This window comes from Canariomyces notabilis, assembly GCF_033297395.1.
Source record: "Canariomyces notabilis strain CBS 508.74 unplaced genomic scaffold N656scaffold_3, whole genome shotgun sequence".
Taxonomy (NCBI): Eukaryota; Fungi; Ascomycota; class Sordariomycetes; order Sordariales; family Chaetomiaceae; genus Canariomyces; species Canariomyces notabilis.
In genome coordinates this window covers 524,763-541,173 of record NW_027041825.1, presented here as the reverse complement: position 1 = coordinate 541,173, position 16,411 = coordinate 524,763, and the positions used below count along the sequence as shown (strand labels likewise).

Sequence of the window (16,411 nt, the reverse complement as noted above, 5' to 3'; positions counted from 1 at the left end):
GTCTCGGAACCGAGACAGACGGGTTAAGCAGGCAGGGACTTATTACATTACAACTCCATATCCCGCAGTACTAAGAAGAAGAGCATCGTGATCGATCGGCAAATCGAGCCAGGCGCGCCTGTTAAGGGGCAAGGTACACGTGTATGATAGCAGTCCGGAGCTGCCAGACCACGGGCCAGCGAGTGCAGGCGGAGGTCATCCCCGACCGGAGGACCCAGGGCTCCTGCTCCCCGAAGGCACTTCCCCATTTCCCGCCCCCGGTGCCGTTCATCTGTCCTGCTGCCCCTTGTTCCTGGCCCCCCAGAGACTGGGCATGTCTGTCTATCTGCAGTACCCGAACACTGCACGTGTAGCAGAGTGAGGAAAGGATGCGGGAAGGAACAGGGTCGGGAACAGGAACAGGAAGGAGGACGTGATCGGGTTACAATCTGTAAGTGGTCGCAGTCCGAATAAAGTGCGCCGCTCTATCCAAGGTACGAGGTACCTTACTGACCGAACGGTTCACATGCTTCTTTGATGGCAATTCCAACCAGTCACGGTTGCAGGCCTCGACACATCTACCACAGCATTTGCCACCTTTTTACATACACAAGCCCCAGACCTCGTTGTCTGTCTCCGTCTCAGATCGGCCAGGGTCGGTCAGGGCCAGGGGAAAGCGTCTGTTGGGATTGGTGTAATCATCATGCACGTGTACTATGGCGTAGTTGACCGAACACGCCATGGTGTGGCGCTGACCTGGAGACTTCTTGGCAACCGATGGAGGATCTGTTTGCGTTGTATCGGCCCTACACCACAACGTACATCAACATATGCAGTGTTGTATCGTCCTATGTGTGATGGGAGGAAGTGCGTGGAAGAAACCGTTGATGTCGTACTGTAATGTAGTGCTCGAGGACAGTTGTGTTTCCAGGGTGGCCGATTCCACATCTCTCCGCTCTGTCGCAGACGCAAGGAAGGTTCTTCGAATGGGTGCAATATGCTGGATGGTATCGTTGATGCGAGCTTGGGGGCGTTCCATTGCTGGTGGCGATACCTCCTGAATGTGGGGGTGTTGAAGACGCAGTTGGGTCGTGCGTGAAGTATAGCAAGGTATTCGTGCAGACATGCCAGTTCCCCAAGCCAACGGAAGGAGAGGCCTTCGGTGAGGAACTTCTCCATGCGCCTCTTGCAAGTCTAGAATTTGTCTCAAATCGGAAAGCATACTGCTCCACTTCGTGAAGGGAGCATTTGGAAGTGTACCGGAGATTGCGTCGTTCCTGAGTCGTAGTACCCAATCCCTCTGTCTGCCTCGCTTTAACCGAGCAATCTGTTCCCAGCCAACTTCTTGGTGTCAGGCAAGTACCTGATGCGACCTGGGCAGCTGCCAACTGGAATGCTCGGTGTATGCGAGGGGGGTGTACCTACGACTCTGGTATCAGTTGCGTCGCCGAGAAGGGGGTAGGTTCTGGTTGGGAGCCTACATAGCAGACGGGAGGATCCCATGTGAATATGCGAGTGTTGCACAAGTAAGAGGTCGAATATTTCGCAGACTGGTTGCATGCTTTCCGGCCCCCAGTATTGTTTGAGCATGGTTGGCGCATTGAAGGCATCCCGAGAGTGCTAGGGGTAGACGCAACAGAGACAGTCGTAAAGCCTTAGCATCGGCTCAGCCGACACAGCCCGAAGTGAAGCACAAGACGGAGATGAGCAAACATGCCAGTGCTGTCATCAACCGTAATGGAGAAATAAACATGGCGGGATCAACTGAGACAGGGCGGAAAGCATCTCAACGTCTGGCTTCGGTGCCTGGAAGGATATGGCATAGCGAAGATAGGAGCTCTCTCATTCACTGCCACGCCCTTTGAAATTGCTAGAGAATAAGCGCCCTGGTGGCGAGAACGCTGTAGCACGGTAGTGGTACTCGACACTGCCGAGTCGTTGCAACGACAGATAATGAACAATGGGGAGAATACTTCATTACTTAGAATTCATGAAGACCACCAACTCATCTGGTTCTAGAGAGAGGAGAAGTCAGTCTCTGATTTAATTCACAGATGTTGAGCAAGCCCCTATCTGACAGGCAAAGCATAACTCACGGATTATATTGGCAACGGCCGGTCAATCAATCCCGGGTCGCCCTTACCACGGTATTTTCGTCAACGGGGAGAAATGGTGCACAGTCCAAAGCTGGGAACCGAGAATCAACTAGCCCAAGATCGTCCAGCGGAAATGGTTTGGGCATCCATGTCTCGTTAACTACCCAAAGTCCCCTCCCAGGAACGTATTCTGAACAATAAAGCACCGAATATTGGCCTCTCAATGGATGGCCTCGTAACGGGAGCACTGCTTTCGCGGATTCCCTGTTGACCGCAAGCTGTGCTCGAGTTCTCGCCCAAGTTCCCCGAGTCAGCCACCCTCCGCAGGGCCATGATGGATACCTCTTGTACTGGAGGCGAGAAGTTTGACTGCCATCAAGGCGTGCTCTTTGCCTGAGTCCAGAAGTTTTCCATCTTCCTCTGAGCGAGGAACTCCCTCGCCTCGTGGTCCGTCTCGCATATCTTGCTACCCCACTTCTTGAACGCGGGCGCTTTGGTTTCACCCTCGAACAAGAGGACACACTTGTTCGCCGACAAGTCCTTCAACTGCCCACGCTCATCCTCGGCCTTGAGCCACTCCCGCACAGCGGCGCCCTGCTCTGAGTCTCTCTCGCGTGGTGCCAGAGACTCAGTCCAGTTGATGCGGCGGAGCATCAGCTTCTTATAGTTGTTGATGCTGTGTTCGCCGCCTTCGACTATGACGAGGTTGAATTTCGGATGCATGATGCAGATGCCGTTGAGGCCATTCTGAGTGGCATTGATATTGATCTTGTAGCGGTGCTGGCCGTTGGCGAGACTGTTGATCTTGAACACCAGGATGTGAATGCCTTTGGCCGCGTCCTTGGCCTTGAACGTGGCGAGTTTCTCGTGTCGTTGTTCCTTGGTTAACTTGCGCTCCTCGTTGGCCTGCATGTGCTTCTCGAAGCGCGCGGCAATCTCGCGGTTCACGCGGGCTTCCACGGCCGTTGGATCCTTGACTGCCTCTTGGCCGAGGACACGCATCAGGTTGGCTTTCTTGACCTTTGGAGGCGGCGGGGGCTCGAGGCCCAACCGGATCTTGGCCTGCTTTTCCTTGAGTTCCATCATACGGCGCTGCCGTCGGAGTTTTTGTTGCTCTTTAGGGGTCAAGTACATGGGTTTTGGCTCTGGAGCGAGCTTGTCTTGCGGCGGCTCGATGGCGACAGGGTGTTGAATGTACAGCGTGACGATGCTGTCTGGTGTCGTCACCTTCAGCGACTGTGGGATGTTGGAGTAGTCCTTCCCATCAATAAGAGCTTCGTCCCACCACTCCAGATCCGGAGGAGCCTCGATGGCGAAGGCTTTTTCAACGTCTCTGTCTTCCTCCAATCCTGCCTTGCGGGCCTGTTCGGCAATCCTCTTCTTCATCTCCTCCAGAGCGGCCTGTCTCCGCAGGGCGTTGGCCTGCTGGATGTACTTTCCCTTTTGGTTGAATATGAGCTGCTTCGACGGTCTCGCCTTGCCCGTGGGCGCGTGACTGGGCTCAAGGTAGGGGTTTGTTCGGGCGCCTTCCTGCGTGGTTGTCGCGAGGCCGGAGGGCCTCCGTTTGGAGCTCTCCGGGCCATCTGGAGTAGAGCGTTGACCATGAGCTGTCTTTAGTGAGTCTCCGGGCTTGATCGGGGCATTGAGGTCGGCGAGGGCCGGGTGAAGAGGCATGTTGAGCCCGCCCTTGGCCTTTGCGCCGCCAACGGCAGCTGCGACGCGAGCTTTGAGAGCCGCCATCCGATCCGCAGCCGACTCAGGTTTCTGAATCCTGGATGAAGGATCATGGCGAGGGCTCAGCCCCCCAAGCTGCTGGTTCCGGTCCATGGGCGAGAGCTCTCAGAAGTACCGAGTCTATTGCGACTTTATGCGTAAATGGTTCGAAAGAAAGCGGATAACTCTCGAAGAAAGAAAAATGCCGGGGAAAATAGGCCAGCTTTTGTCTGCGGGCATTTATTTATTCGGGGCAGGTTTGTGTTTGAGTGCAGCGACGTGGTTGCATTTTTGACGTTTGACGTGGATGACGCGACAAAGCTTGGTTGGATCTTCGGGCCAAGAAACGACGGGACCTGCGAGGCTGCGAGCAGTGGAGCACCAAGCGGACGGACGCCCCACATCAACGGTTACAGGGCGTTCTGCCTCTCTTCACCGCCAAAAATTTGTTCTGTTGCGCTCCGTTCTGCAAATCCCCGCCAATCACAATTCCGGGAGCTGTGATCAGGACCTAGAACCGTCTTGTTTCTCGACCGGATCTACCTCGCAACCGGTCACAGGACGCTCAAGATCTAGCTTCTTTTTCTCTCACAGGAGGAGCGCCATGCGGTAGCGCTGAGTCGAATTCTTTCCGTCTGCCCATCATGAATATCGCACAACCCGTCGGGTCGTCGCTGGAGAGCGTCGAATTCACTTTCCTCTCGGCCGATGAGATTCGTGCAATTTCCGTCAAGCGCATCGAGAATGACAGCACCTTCGACAACCTCCTTAACCCGGTGCCGGGTGGTCTGTATGACCCGGCCCTCGGGTCCTGGGGTGATTCTCTGTAGGTCACCCGTAGCTGTGAGAATCTGACAGACTCAGGAGCTCGAACTGATGCTATGTGCAGATGCCGAACATGCAATCTGAACCAGGCACAGTGTCCCGGCCACCCAGGCCACATCGAGCTCCCTGTGCCTGTCTATCATCCGGTTTTCATGGACCAAGCCTACCGTTTGCTTCGGGCCCAGTGCGTCTACTGCCACCGATTCCGGATGCCGCGCCACGAAATCCACAGATACACATGCCTGTTCCGTCTGCTGCAGGTTGGCCTGCTTCATGAAGCCCAAATGGTCGACTCCTTCTCTGCGAGCGAGCTTGGTGAGCAGGTCAAGAAATTGAGGTTAGCGGATGTTCCTAGCGTCGAGGATGACGAAGCCGAGGAGGAGGGCGACAGTTTGCAGGACAGCACCATGCGCGCCCGGGAAGCGTATGTGCGGCAGGTGCTGCGGGAGCATAGACTGAAGATCAGCATTGGAGACATCAGGAAAGGCAAGCATGAGGGTGCTGCCGAGATGAGGAGGGCCCTAGTCAAAGAGTTTCTCGCCCAGGTCGTCAAGGAGAAGAGGTGCAGGTCTTGCGATGGTATCTCGCCAGTATACCGGAAAGACCGCTGGGTCAAGATCTTCGAACGGGACTTGAGTGAGCGCGAGAGGGCCGCAATGGCGCAATCAGGAAAGAAGCGAATCGACGCGTTGGCCCTAACCCAAAAGAAGAAGAAGCACGAAGACTTTGCCGAGGATGAGGGTATCGCCGACGTCGAGTCATCTGGGGAGTCAGCAGGAGAGCATGATAGCGAGGGTGAAGGCGAGAAACTGGATGAGAACGGCGATGTGATCATGACGGATGCCCCAGCCAAGCCCAAACCGGCCAAGGCCAAGGCCAAGGAGTCCTCAAAACCCGCACAACGGTACCTTAGCACAATGGAGGTAAAAGGTCGGCTCGAGTTGCTCTTCCAACGGGAGCAAGAGGTACTCTCGTTGCTCTACAACTCAAAACCCCGACCCAGGAATTCCAAACCCCTCACTGCCGACATGTTCTTCATCTCGACACTTCTAGTCCCCCCCAACCGGTATCGTCCAGAGGTATGTGTTTGAGCGCGTAGACCAATCTTTGACCGCGTTAACTCTGTTGAACAGGCCCGCATGGGCGACTCTCAAATTTCCGAGGCTCAGCAAAACAGTCTCTACAAAATGATTCTTCGGAGTGCCGCATCGGTAGCCCAGATTTCGCGAGAGATCAGCGGTGAGAGCAAGGAGAGTGCCGCCGGCGATGGCAGGAGAGCAAGAGATATGAGCTCCCTGTACCAAGCGTGGATGGAGCTTCAGAATGCCGTGAATTCTCTGATGGATCGGGACAAGAATCCGGTCCAAGGCGCGGCAGCCAAGCGGAACGAAGAGGGCATCAAGCAGAAGCTCGAGAAAAAGGAGGGTCTGTTCCGGAAGAATATGATGGGCAAGCGTGTCAACTACGCCGCCAGAAGTGTCATCTCTCCCGATCCGAACATCGAGACTAACGAGATTGGTGTTCCTCCCGTTTTCGCCAGGAAGCTCACATATCCTGAACCGGTGACCAGTCACAACTTCAAGGATCTTCAGTACGTAGTTCCCCCGCTCCTTGAATTCACAGGACCTCAATGAGCGGGTAACGCCCGTTGTATCTCCCTCAGCTCTGAACTGCAGCCATTGCTAACGGAATCTGCTCCAGACAAGCTGTAATCAACGGTGTTGGTTAGTTACACACAACTCGTGTGTTCGGTTTTAAACTCGGTGTATATGCTAATGCTCCCTTAGACAAATGGCCCGGTGCCTCGGCTATCGAAAATGAAAACGGTCAGATCGTGAACCTCCGGACAAAGTCTCTCGAAGACCGTGTATCTCTGGCAAACCAACTCCTGGCTCCAACGGGAAATAACTTCAGCGGGTTGCGGAACAAGAAGGTTCATCGACATTTGACTAATGGTGACGTGGTTCTGATGAATCGGCAACCGACGCTGCACAAGCCCTCGATCATGGGTCACCGAGTCCGAGTCTTGCCGGGGGAGAAGACGATCCGCATGCATTACGCAAACTGTAACACCTACAACGCAGACTTCGACGGCGACGAGATGAACATGCACTTCCCCCAAAACGAAATTGCTCGCGCTGAAGCGCTTCAGTTGGCCGATACTGATCACCAATACATATCTGGGACGGCGGGAAATCCTCTCCGCGGTCTTATCCAGGACCATTTGTCCGTTTCCGTGGCTCTCTGCAGCAAAGACGCCTTCTTTGAGCGGGATGCCTACCAGCAACTTATTTACAGTGCTCTTCGTCCAGAGAGCGGACACATCACGGGCGAGAGGATAGAGCTTGTTCCTCCCGCGATTATCAAACCCGTGTGTCGCTGGACGGGGAAACAGGTTATCACCACGATTCTCAAAAACATCAGGCCGGCGAACTGCGGCGATTTGTGGATGAACGGATCGTCTAAGATCAAGGGCCGCAGCTGGGGTGAGGACTCAGAGGAAGGTCAGGTCATGTTCCGCGACGGCGAGTTCATCAGTGGCATCCTGGACAAGTCACAGTTGGGTTCAAGCGACGGCGGCTTTATTCATGCCGTGCACGAAGTCTATGGCCCGTCGATTGCAGGCAAGTTACTCAGCAGCATGGGCCGGCTTCTAACTCGGTACCTTGCCATGATTGCCTTCACCTGCGGTATGGACGATCTCCGCCTGACACCAGAAGGAGAGAGAAACCGAAAGGACACAATCAAGGCGGCCTCGCATATTGGCCTGGCAGTGGCAGCCAAATATGTCTCGCTTGATGAGCAGAAGCCGGGCAAGGATGATCCTTTGCTATTGGAACGTCTAGAAGAAGTGCTCAGGGACGACAAGAAGCAAGAGGGCCTCGAGCTGCTCACGAGTCAGGAGTGCGCTAAGCTCTCAACCGAAATCACCAGATTGTGCCTACCTGCCGGCCTCGAGAAGCCTTTCCCGAAGAACCACATGCAGTCTATGACCACATCGGGTGCCAAGGGAACTCCCGTCAACGCCAATCTTATCTCCTGCAATTTGGGCCAGCAGACCCTAGAAGGTCGTCGAGTCCCGGTTATGGTGAGCGGAAAGACTCTGCCGAGTTTCAAGCCTTTCGACACCGATGTGAGGGCTGGCGGTTACATTGTCCAGCGCTTCCTGACGGGTATCCGACCCCAGGAATACTATTTCCATCACATGGCTGGCCGTGAAGGTTTAATTGATACGGCCGTCAAGACATCACGTTCTGGTTACCTCCAAAGATGCCTAATCAAGGGCATGGAGGGTCTGAAAGTCGCCTACGATACGTCTGTACGGGACGCCGATGGTACGGTAGTGCAGTTTCTGTTCGGAGAAGACGGCATCGACATCTCCAAGCAAAAGTATTTAAATGACTTTGAGTTTGTTCTCCGCAACCTGGACTCGCAGCTGCCACAGATTCGCTACTACGAACCAGGGACGCAGGCCCTGTTTGAGCACAAGGACGAGGTCATAAAGCGGATGAAGAGCGCCATCCGCTCCAGTGCCAGCCGCAATGCCCTGGACCCGGTATCTTCGGAGTTAAACCCTACCGTCTTCGCCTTCGCGACGTCTGAGAAGTTTTTCAGCAAGTTAACAGACTATGTCAAGACTAATAAGGACGGGCTGATCAAAGAGAAGAAGGGATCAGAAAACCAGAAGGGTCAGATTGCCCGCAAAACAGCTGAGAAGATTCTGGCCGCGAAGTATATCCGGTCCCTAGTCGAGCCCGGTGAGGCTGTTGGGATTGTTGCTGGTCAATCGGTGGGAGAGCCATCAACGCAGATGACCCTTAACACGTTCCATTTGGCAGGGCACTCTGCGAAGAACGTTACACTCGGTATTCCTCGACTCCGCGAAATTCTCATGACCGCCAGTGCCAAGATATCGACGCCTTCGATGACACTCGTGCTCAACGAGGAGCTTTCGGAGCACGATGGAGAGCGGTTTGCCAAGTCTATTAGCGTCCTCCCGCTCGCTCATGTTACGAAGGAAGCTGTCGTTCAGGAGCGGGTCGGCCGCGGCATCGGTTTCGCGCTGGCAAAGATGTTTGAGATCAGGCTGCGCTTTTTCCCGGCGGAAGAGTACATGAAGATGTATGCTATTGACATCGCTGATGTCCTCAACACCGTGGAGAAGAAGTTTATTCCCTTGCTCGGCACACTTGTTCGGAAGGAGATCAAGAAGAAACTCAAGGAAACCAGCGCTGCAACTCCCGAAATCGGCGTCAAAGCGGGAGTTGTGGAAATGGCGCCCAGCGACGGGGAGCGTATCGGGGGTGAAGGTGGTGATGACGACGACGACGACGACGGAGACGACGACGCCACAAATGCTAAGCAGAGGGCCAACCGGAGTGAGGCGGTTTCGTACGGCCCGAATGATGACGATGATGATGCCATTCAGAGGCAACTACAGCGCGAGAGCGAGGACATCGAAGAGGGCGAGGAGAGGCTCAACTTTGTCGACGAGGCATATGGCGGAAGCCCAGAGCCCGAGGATGATCTGGGAGACAAGACAGACGAGGCTCGGTCCAGCTCGCGCGAAGCACGCATTAAGATGCAGAACGATCATGTGGCGCGCTTCCGGTGCGACGAAGTCGGCGGCGAGTGGGTCCAATTCACTGTCGAATACGACGCGTCGATCCCCAAGATCCTCATGCTCAGCCTGGTGCAGGAGGCGGTAAAGAAGTCGGTCATCCAGCAGATCAGCCGGATTGGGAGTGCGACATTTGAGGCGGTGAAGAAGGATGACCCAGTCACGGGGCAGAAGCACATCACGGCCATGCTGGTACATACCAATGGCGCCAACCTCCGGGCCATGCAGCAGTACGGCGATTACATCAATCCTAACAAGATCTCGACCAACGACATTGCCCAAGTGCTCGAGGTGTACGGCGTCGAAGCTTGCCGGAGCAACATTGTCTTGGAGCTCAGCAACGTCTTCAGCTCCCACGGCATCGCGGTGGACTTGCGCCACCTGAACCTGATTGCCGATTACATGACAAGGTCGGTGGCAGCTTACCTTTTTATATCTGAGCTCTTGACCGAGATGCTGACACATACGTGCTGCAGGAACGGCGGCTTTACGCCCTTCAACCGGATAGGTTTGACTGGCAACGTCAGTCCCTTCACCAAGATGAGCTATGGTGAGTGACTTCAAATAGTCAAAAGTCCTGTTACACCGGAATCAAGCTAATTCGTTCGAAACACAGAAACGACGGTTGGCTTCCTGAAGGATGCTGTCCTCGACGGCGACTGGGACAGCCTCGCGACGCCGTCAAGCAGGCTGGTGGTTGGAAAGCTCGGGACGGTCGGCACGGGCTCGTTTGATGTCCTCACTCGTGTGCCGACCGAGCACAGAGTCAGTGCGTTTTAGGCGGCGGATAGACACTACTATGCGCGGGCCGTGGCTACAGCTTTTTTGTTTATTTTGTGTTGAGCAATGAGACAGATTAGAAACGGGGTACAGAAAGAGCGAGGGCACTGCATGTAAGACAGCTAACACTCAATTCTGTTGAGCATGTAGAATCTTTTGAGCATGTAAAACTATCATCGGGGTAAATGAGACAGAGTTGTTGGTTCGTGTTTACTGCCTGGCAACGTTTTATGATGTAGTCTGGGCAAAAAGGAAATAGTCGATAGGACGTGATGTCTACTCTAGTATTAGGTATTACAGAATGTCTCGGACGTAATTCCTCGGTGTCAGTATGGCGATACGACTGGTTCATATGCCGGGCTTCACCACTTTGAATGCATGGCTGCTGCAGGAGTCGGCCCTTGGCCTCAGCATCGGGGTTTCTAAGACCTTGAGCTCCCTACTGAATACACGTCACTGCAGGCTACGGCTCACAGTTCCATATATTTCACGATGTTGAGTTTGTGAGTCTTCACACTCTAGCATATCACTGTCTACTTTTGATTGTCGTTGCGGTTGCCGCCCCCTTTCTACGAAGATTGCTGCGATGGCCCGTCCCAAGATCACGCACTACGTCGACATGCTCAGTCCGTTTTCTTATACGGCATACCACATTCTCCGTGTGAGTCTGCTTTTGCCCGGTTAAGTTACAGTATTCTCACAAACGGAAGGAAGAGATATAAGGCCAGGCTGACATGAAGAGGGTTGTGTACATACAAAGCACGATGCAGTCTTTATGGAGTGCGATATCACCCATGTGCCAGTCTCCCTCGTGGGCTTGATGCAGAAGGTAAGTCTAGGGATTCATTCGCCTATCGTCGACCAAGCTGTCTGATTGCCATACTAATTACTTTACGTACTGCAAGTGTGGCAACACACCACCGATCATGATCAAGAGTATGACCGGCCCCTTTCCGTTTGTCTCTTTCCTCCCACTCCTAGTCCTCTTACACCCATAACCAACAAACCGAACTACTATACTAACCAACTACCACAGACAAGGACCACTGGACCCGCCGTGAACGGCTCCGCTGGGCAAGCGCCTTTTCCGTCCCCATGACGGTGCCTATCCCGCCCGACTTCCCTGGGCCGGCACAGCTCCCCATCATGCGCGCCTTGTGCGTCGTCTCTGCCTCCCGACAGGGAGGAGGACGGGAAGGCCAAGACCACGGCCAAAACCAAGACCAAGACCAAACCCATCTTTTCCACAGAGCACTCGACGTATTCTTCGCCAAGCAATGGGGCCCGAACGCGGTAGCGACGCATAACGAGCCCGGGCTGCTGCAGACGACGCTGAGGGACCTGTTTGGCGCTGAGGAGGCGGCGAGGAGTACGTATGTTCTTCTTCTTGCTATTTCTTGTCCTTCTATACCTAATGGCTTGCCAACAAACACTCCAGGGGTAAAGGAAGCGGAAAAGCTAACACGAAAGTAAAAAATATCAGTCCTCATCGAGTCCGAGACAACAGGCGACCAACTCCTCACGGCCAACACAGACAGGGCCTTTGACGAGGGTGCCTTTGGCTTGCCCTGGTAAGTGCAAACTTGGTTATCTCGCCCCTAGATATAGTACATACATTCAAATACCACCCAAGACCTGCGATGGAACTATGTACCACTCTCAAACATGCTGGTCTGGCTGACAATTTCTGCTAACCAGGATGGTGTGCACTAGCACGGCGGGCGAGACAGAGGGCTTCTGGGGGGTCGACCACCTGGGCGTGGTGGCACACTTTCTCGGGCTGGACCTCTGCAAGGCCAGGAACGAGAGTGTCGGGTGGAAGTCTGTTCTCTGATTGAAGTTGAGGGGCAGTCAAGAGAGTTACGGTGAACATGGAATATCTGCCTGTTCTGCATTTCCTTGCAGGTTTGTCAACGCTCTTAGCATACCTAGGTCAGGTAGACTTGGGAAAGGAAAGAGCACTTGGTGAGCATGGACCTTACCTCAGCATACATACTCCACCGGTGTCAGTTGGTCATGATACGCGTCGGCGCCAATGTTTTGATCTTGTGTCAAAGACGCGTCACAGCACTCAGAGACAGGCAGTCACGCACTCAGGGGCTGCAGGCAGAACAAAATGTCGTGATCATAAACCGGCATTGGTATTAGCAGCAATCCCCCATTTGCCGCCCGTGTAATGTACAGACACCGAGTAAAAACCATCGCAAAAAACGCCGTGAGCCCATTGTGCCGTGGAATGATCCATCCATCAAAGCGTCCCAGATGTAAGAAAAGTCATGACCGCCCCTCCCATAAACCCCAAGCTAGCAAAGACCGAAATGACCATGCTTAGTTGCGCTCACCCCGGAGGCGACGAGCGAGCTGGATGTCCTTCTGCAAAGTTTGTTAGCGACCTGGCCCTGACTCGCGTGACTCATGTGGCAACTTACCGATTGGATGGTGACACGCTTGGCGTGGATGGCGCAGAGGTTGGTGTCCTCGAAGAGGGAGACGAGGTAAGACTCGACAGACTCCTGCAGAGCGCCGATGGCAGAGCTCTGGAAGCGGAGGTCGGACTTGAAGTCCTGAGCAATTTCACGGACCTGTTTTGCGTGACGCGTTAGTGGTCGTGTTATAGTGGAGACAGGTCGCGATTAATCGGTCGCCGCCACGGAGACGCGCGACGCGATTGCAATGCAAACCCGAGATGAAAACGTACCAGACGCTGGAAGGGGAGCTTGCGAATGAGCAGCTCAGTCGACTTCTGGTAGCGACGAATTTCACGAAGAGCGACGGTACCGGGCTTGTAGCGGTGGGGCTTCTTGACACCGCCGGTCGAGGGAGCCGACTTGCGGGCGGCCTTGGAAGCAAGCTGCTTACGAGGGGCCTTGCCACCAGTGGACTTGCGGGCGGTCTGCTTTGTGCGGGCCATTGCTAATGATGGTAGTGTTTGTTGAGGATGGAAAAATTGATGGATGTTTTGATGGAGAGTTGCAAGTCGCGATGGGCTTGATGAAGATGATTTATGCGGGTGTGGAGTTGTGTGTGAGTTGAAAGGGGGAAGAAAGTAGTGGGGGGTGGCAGGTTTAAGTAGGCGGGCGGGGCGCTGGTCACGTTGCCGGCTGATTGAATCAGTCGGGTGTGCCTTTGCCTGATTGCGACCGCATGTTTTTTTGTTGATGGGCGGCGTGCAAAACCGGGGTCTATTGCAAGGTAAAATGGGGTCAGTTTTTGCAGCAGAATCGCTCCTGTTTTTTGGCGAGTTTTGGCTGCGCAATGCTGACCCTTGGTCTTGCTGAATTTCTATTGGTTAAAAAAAATTGATGCACTCGACGCAAGGGCCATCTGCGGAACTGTGGGGAAGGTGTTGCCGCAATCTGATCAGGCAGCCAACCACAGCCGGGCTACGTACATACCTTGATTCGAGATCCGCAGGCTGTAAGGCTGGAATGTGCTGCAAACTTTCCCGATCGTCCGGATCTGTATTCGACGGCAAATAAGGAAGGAAAAGGCGCTGACAGTAATCAAGGCTTCGAGTGCTGCTTGGGTTAGCGACTTAGCATAGGCTATGAGGCACCCTTACCTCAAGGTGAACCGTATGATGACGCTACTGCTCGAAAGTGTCATCACGGTACCGAACTACAGGCTCTATCGGCGACTCTCTAAGTAGGATACCAAGATACAGGATCGTTGTTGGAGACTGAAACTATCTTGCCTCTTAAATAAAACCGAATTTATATGGACTCTGAGACCATCTTATGGAGTTCTCGCTCGTCCTTTCCTGACTGGACACCCAAGATCCCGAAGTTGAGGAAGTCGCAGTACAAGATCTTAAGGTTACACCAACACTACGAAGTACTTGAAGCGAGACTAGGTAACTACGATGGAGAAGCCATGGAGCGAGTTGTATAGGTGCACAGTAAGGCAAAGGCAGACATTTCAGCTTGTTAAGGCAAGGCTAGCATCGAGGGCTCTCCAGACTCCAGAGATGCTTGTAGGGTTAATAGGGCAAGGCGGAACTGAACATGCTTGTCCCCCGAGACACGGTTCAACTACGTACATCCATGCCAAGTAGTGTATGTACAGTACATTCGGCACCCGAGGGTGTGGCTACACCTGCTCGCGATGTTACGGCAACAGCTACATAGGGATCGAAGTAAAGATGTGCCGTCATCACATCGAGCCCAGGTGTGTGCGGATACTGAAAAGCGGTAGGGTGAGTAGTGTACCCGGCCATTACCTCTTGATCACGGAACCCGGGAGAAAATCAAAATCGTTTTAGCGCCGAAAAATGGGCAGAAGTACGAATTCTTGTTTTATGTGCACATTATTTGGACCTCTCACAAATCGGCGCGTGTTGTAAGGAGTCGGCACGCGTTGTCTAAAAGTGGGGCCGGCCGCTTTGCCTGCAGTGGCTCCCTGCTCCTTGGATCCGGAGTTCCAAATCAGTCAAGTGGGGACCCAAAAAATACAACAGGCCCAGATCAGAGTGATCTGATTGATTGCAGCTGTTGTGCCTGGCCGCATCCGCGTTCCCAGATTTAAAGACCGCTTCTCTTCCCCACGTTTCCGTCAATCCTCCCCCGAATTCTCATACACCAGCCGAAACACCTGCAACCCGTTACACACATCTTCAGCCTTACCACATCAACCCACTTTCTATTATCAACATGACTGGACGTAAGTCATCCATGATCCATCAACTGCTGCATCGCACCACTGTACAGTCCTAACATTGCTTCCAACAGGCGGCAAGGGCGGCAAGGGCCTCGGCAAGGGCGGTGCCAAGCGCCACCGGAAGATTCTCCGTGACAACATCCAGGGCATCACCAAGCCCGCCATCCGGCGTCTGGCCCGCCGTGGCGGTGTCAAGCGTATCTCTGCCAGTATGTTTTCTTGCTTGCCCACTCTTTGTATGCATCCATCTTAAGTACTGACGCGCGAACCAACAGTGATCTACGAGGAGACGCGCGGTGTCCTCAAGTCCTTCCTCGAGGGCGTCATTCGCGACGCGGTCACGTACACCGAGCACGCCAAGCGCAAGACAGTCACGTCGCTCGACGTGGTCTACGCCCTCAAGCGGCAAGGCCGCACCCTCTACGGCTTCGGCGGCTAAATGTCTTTGATGCCTGGCTGGGTTGTCTGTCTATACGACGTTCACGAAAAACAACAAACAACATTCTCTGGGGCGCACGTTTTTCTCTCGCGACATCGGTTTTTACTCGTCATGGTTGGGCTGCAATGATTTCATGGGCAAACGGTTTTTTTTTACTCTCTTTGGAGCTATTCCTGTCTGGGCTCTCGTCTGTGTACCATATTAAGGGGTGGCGGTCAAATGGGAATGGGTGCTTTTTACGCAAACGGGTGGTGGACATACCAAGCCTAATCAACTGCCTGTCTCTGCTCTGCAAAGAGCAGCGAATCTTGATCGACCTCGTCCAAGTCATGCTTCGCGTCGTCAAGGTCCAGCTCCTCCTCTCGCGGTAGTCGCGTCTCTTTTGTTTATATTCCATTTAGGCGGAGGAGCGTGGCAAATTGGCGTGTTCGTGCACACGTTGCTCGCGTCGGGGTTGGAGGTGCGTCACCGTTCCTCCCTTTGAGCGCTGTATAATCTTCAGTGCTTCCCAATCCCCAATCTTTGTGAGATGTGCTCATCACTCTTCAACTTGTTACATCCCATGTTGGGTCGGAACAATGTAGCAGCAAAGCACATGGAGAAGCAGGTGACTGGGATAGCTTGATAAACAGAGATGCTGACCGTGACGATGTGTATGTGGTTGCTACCTGGGGGTGATGATCTGGTCCTATCCTCGTTGGAACCATGGCAGTGTGTTGGTGTGACTAGGCAAGTCAGTCGGTTGCGCTTCACAATTTCAAGCAAGCTTTTGTTGCCAGCTAGCTATGAGAATATTCAACTCCACGGCATGAGGGTAGGGTATTGGGTTGGGAACCAGTATAGCAAGGAACGACAGGATCGCTTGTTGACGTCGAGTCATGTCTGTCAAGATAGAAGGAATGGCCGTGGGTTTACGGAAATGAGAGGCAAGAGTCTAAAACAAGAAAAGGGGTTGGTGTGAGCGAGAGTCGTGGGCAGAGGATGTACTTATCTATGGGCAAGATCACAATTGCAAGTCCTCAACAGGAACCGATATGTCATTGAGCACTTCAATGCCAAAGTGGAATAGCGGTTCCAGACGCTGAGATAATAACCGGATGGCCTCTGGTTGAAGAAAGACTTTCCCAAACTGTTGGCCAGGCTAACCCTCTTACCCAACGACTCGGGCGAGGCTTCGGACAAGAACGAATGGACCAGCAACTATGGGTTCCAGCAATGACTCCGTGACCTGATTCTGTCTCATACCTCCATTGAGAGGGTCGGTGAGGTAAATGTTCCACAGGAACTGGCTAAAGTTTTGTT

At 53.7% G+C, this 16,411-nt stretch overlaps 6 protein-coding genes across 6 annotated transcripts; 3 read left to right on the top strand and 3 right to left on the bottom strand.

Annotated features, from left to right (window-relative positions):
• Positions 1 to 338: 338 nt before the first annotated feature.
• On the bottom strand, positions 339 to 1,760 carry N656DRAFT_388408 (uncharacterized protein). Its single transcript, XM_064809484.1, has 4 exons — positions 1,405 to 1,760; positions 876 to 1,320; positions 506 to 785; positions 339 to 428 (listed from the first exon to the last, which is right to left on the bottom strand). Exons 1-3 carry the CDS (start codon positions 1,587 to 1,589, stop codon positions 681 to 683), a joined length of 735 nt encoding a protein of 244 aa, XP_064673185.1. The 5' UTR covers positions 1,590 to 1,760; the 3' UTR covers positions 339 to 428; positions 506 to 680.
• A 219-nt stretch (positions 1,761 to 1,979) lies between these two features.
• Positions 1,980 to 4,120, bottom strand: N656DRAFT_388430 (PRP3-domain-containing protein). The gene is made up of 2 exons (XM_064809485.1): positions 2,076 to 4,120; positions 1,980 to 1,994 (listed from the first exon to the last, which is right to left on the bottom strand). Exon 1 carries the CDS (start codon positions 3,900 to 3,902, stop codon positions 2,451 to 2,453), a length of 1,452 nt encoding a protein of 483 aa, XP_064673184.1. The 5' UTR covers positions 3,903 to 4,120; the 3' UTR covers positions 1,980 to 1,994; positions 2,076 to 2,450.
• A 137-nt stretch (positions 4,121 to 4,257) lies between these two features.
• N656DRAFT_725153 (beta and beta-prime subunits of DNA dependent RNA-polymerase) lies at positions 4,258 to 10,236 on the top strand. The gene is made up of 7 exons (XM_064812554.1): positions 4,258 to 4,614; positions 4,678 to 5,692; positions 5,747 to 6,204; positions 6,315 to 6,337; positions 6,401 to 9,644; positions 9,711 to 9,784; positions 9,851 to 10,236. Exons 1-7 carry the CDS (start codon positions 4,433 to 4,435, stop codon positions 10,012 to 10,014), a joined length of 5,160 nt encoding a protein of 1,719 aa, XP_064673183.1. The 5' UTR covers positions 4,258 to 4,432; the 3' UTR covers positions 10,015 to 10,236.
• Positions 10,237 to 10,414: 178 nt separating this feature from the next.
• N656DRAFT_775530 (uncharacterized protein) lies at positions 10,415 to 11,737 on the top strand. Its single transcript, XM_064814456.1, has 6 exons — positions 10,415 to 10,675; positions 10,775 to 10,843; positions 10,920 to 10,950; positions 11,051 to 11,387; positions 11,498 to 11,585; positions 11,713 to 11,737. The coding sequence occupies exons 1-5, from the start codon at positions 10,601 to 10,603 to the stop codon at positions 11,559 to 11,561; spliced, it is 576 nt and encodes a 191-aa protein (XP_064673182.1). The 5' UTR covers positions 10,415 to 10,600; the 3' UTR covers positions 11,562 to 11,585; positions 11,713 to 11,737.
• Positions 11,738 to 12,221: 484 nt separating this feature from the next.
• Positions 12,222 to 13,214, bottom strand: N656DRAFT_775528 (histone-fold-containing protein). Its single transcript, XM_064814455.1, has 3 exons — positions 12,713 to 13,214; positions 12,444 to 12,596; positions 12,222 to 12,387 (listed from the first exon to the last, which is right to left on the bottom strand). The coding sequence occupies exons 1-3, from the start codon at positions 12,923 to 12,925 to the stop codon at positions 12,343 to 12,345; spliced, it is 411 nt and encodes a 136-aa protein (XP_064673181.1). The 5' UTR covers positions 12,926 to 13,214; the 3' UTR covers positions 12,222 to 12,342.
• Positions 13,215 to 14,663: 1,449 nt separating this feature from the next.
• Positions 14,664 to 15,109, top strand: N656DRAFT_765940 (histone H4; the record flags this gene model as incomplete). The annotated part of the gene is made up of 3 exons (XM_064813444.1): positions 14,664 to 14,673; positions 14,721 to 14,879; positions 14,946 to 15,109. The coding sequence occupies 3 exons, from the start codon at positions 14,664 to 14,666 to the stop codon at positions 15,107 to 15,109; spliced, it is 333 nt and encodes a 110-aa protein (XP_064673180.1).
• Between the last annotated feature and the right edge of the window lie 1,302 nt (positions 15,110 to 16,411).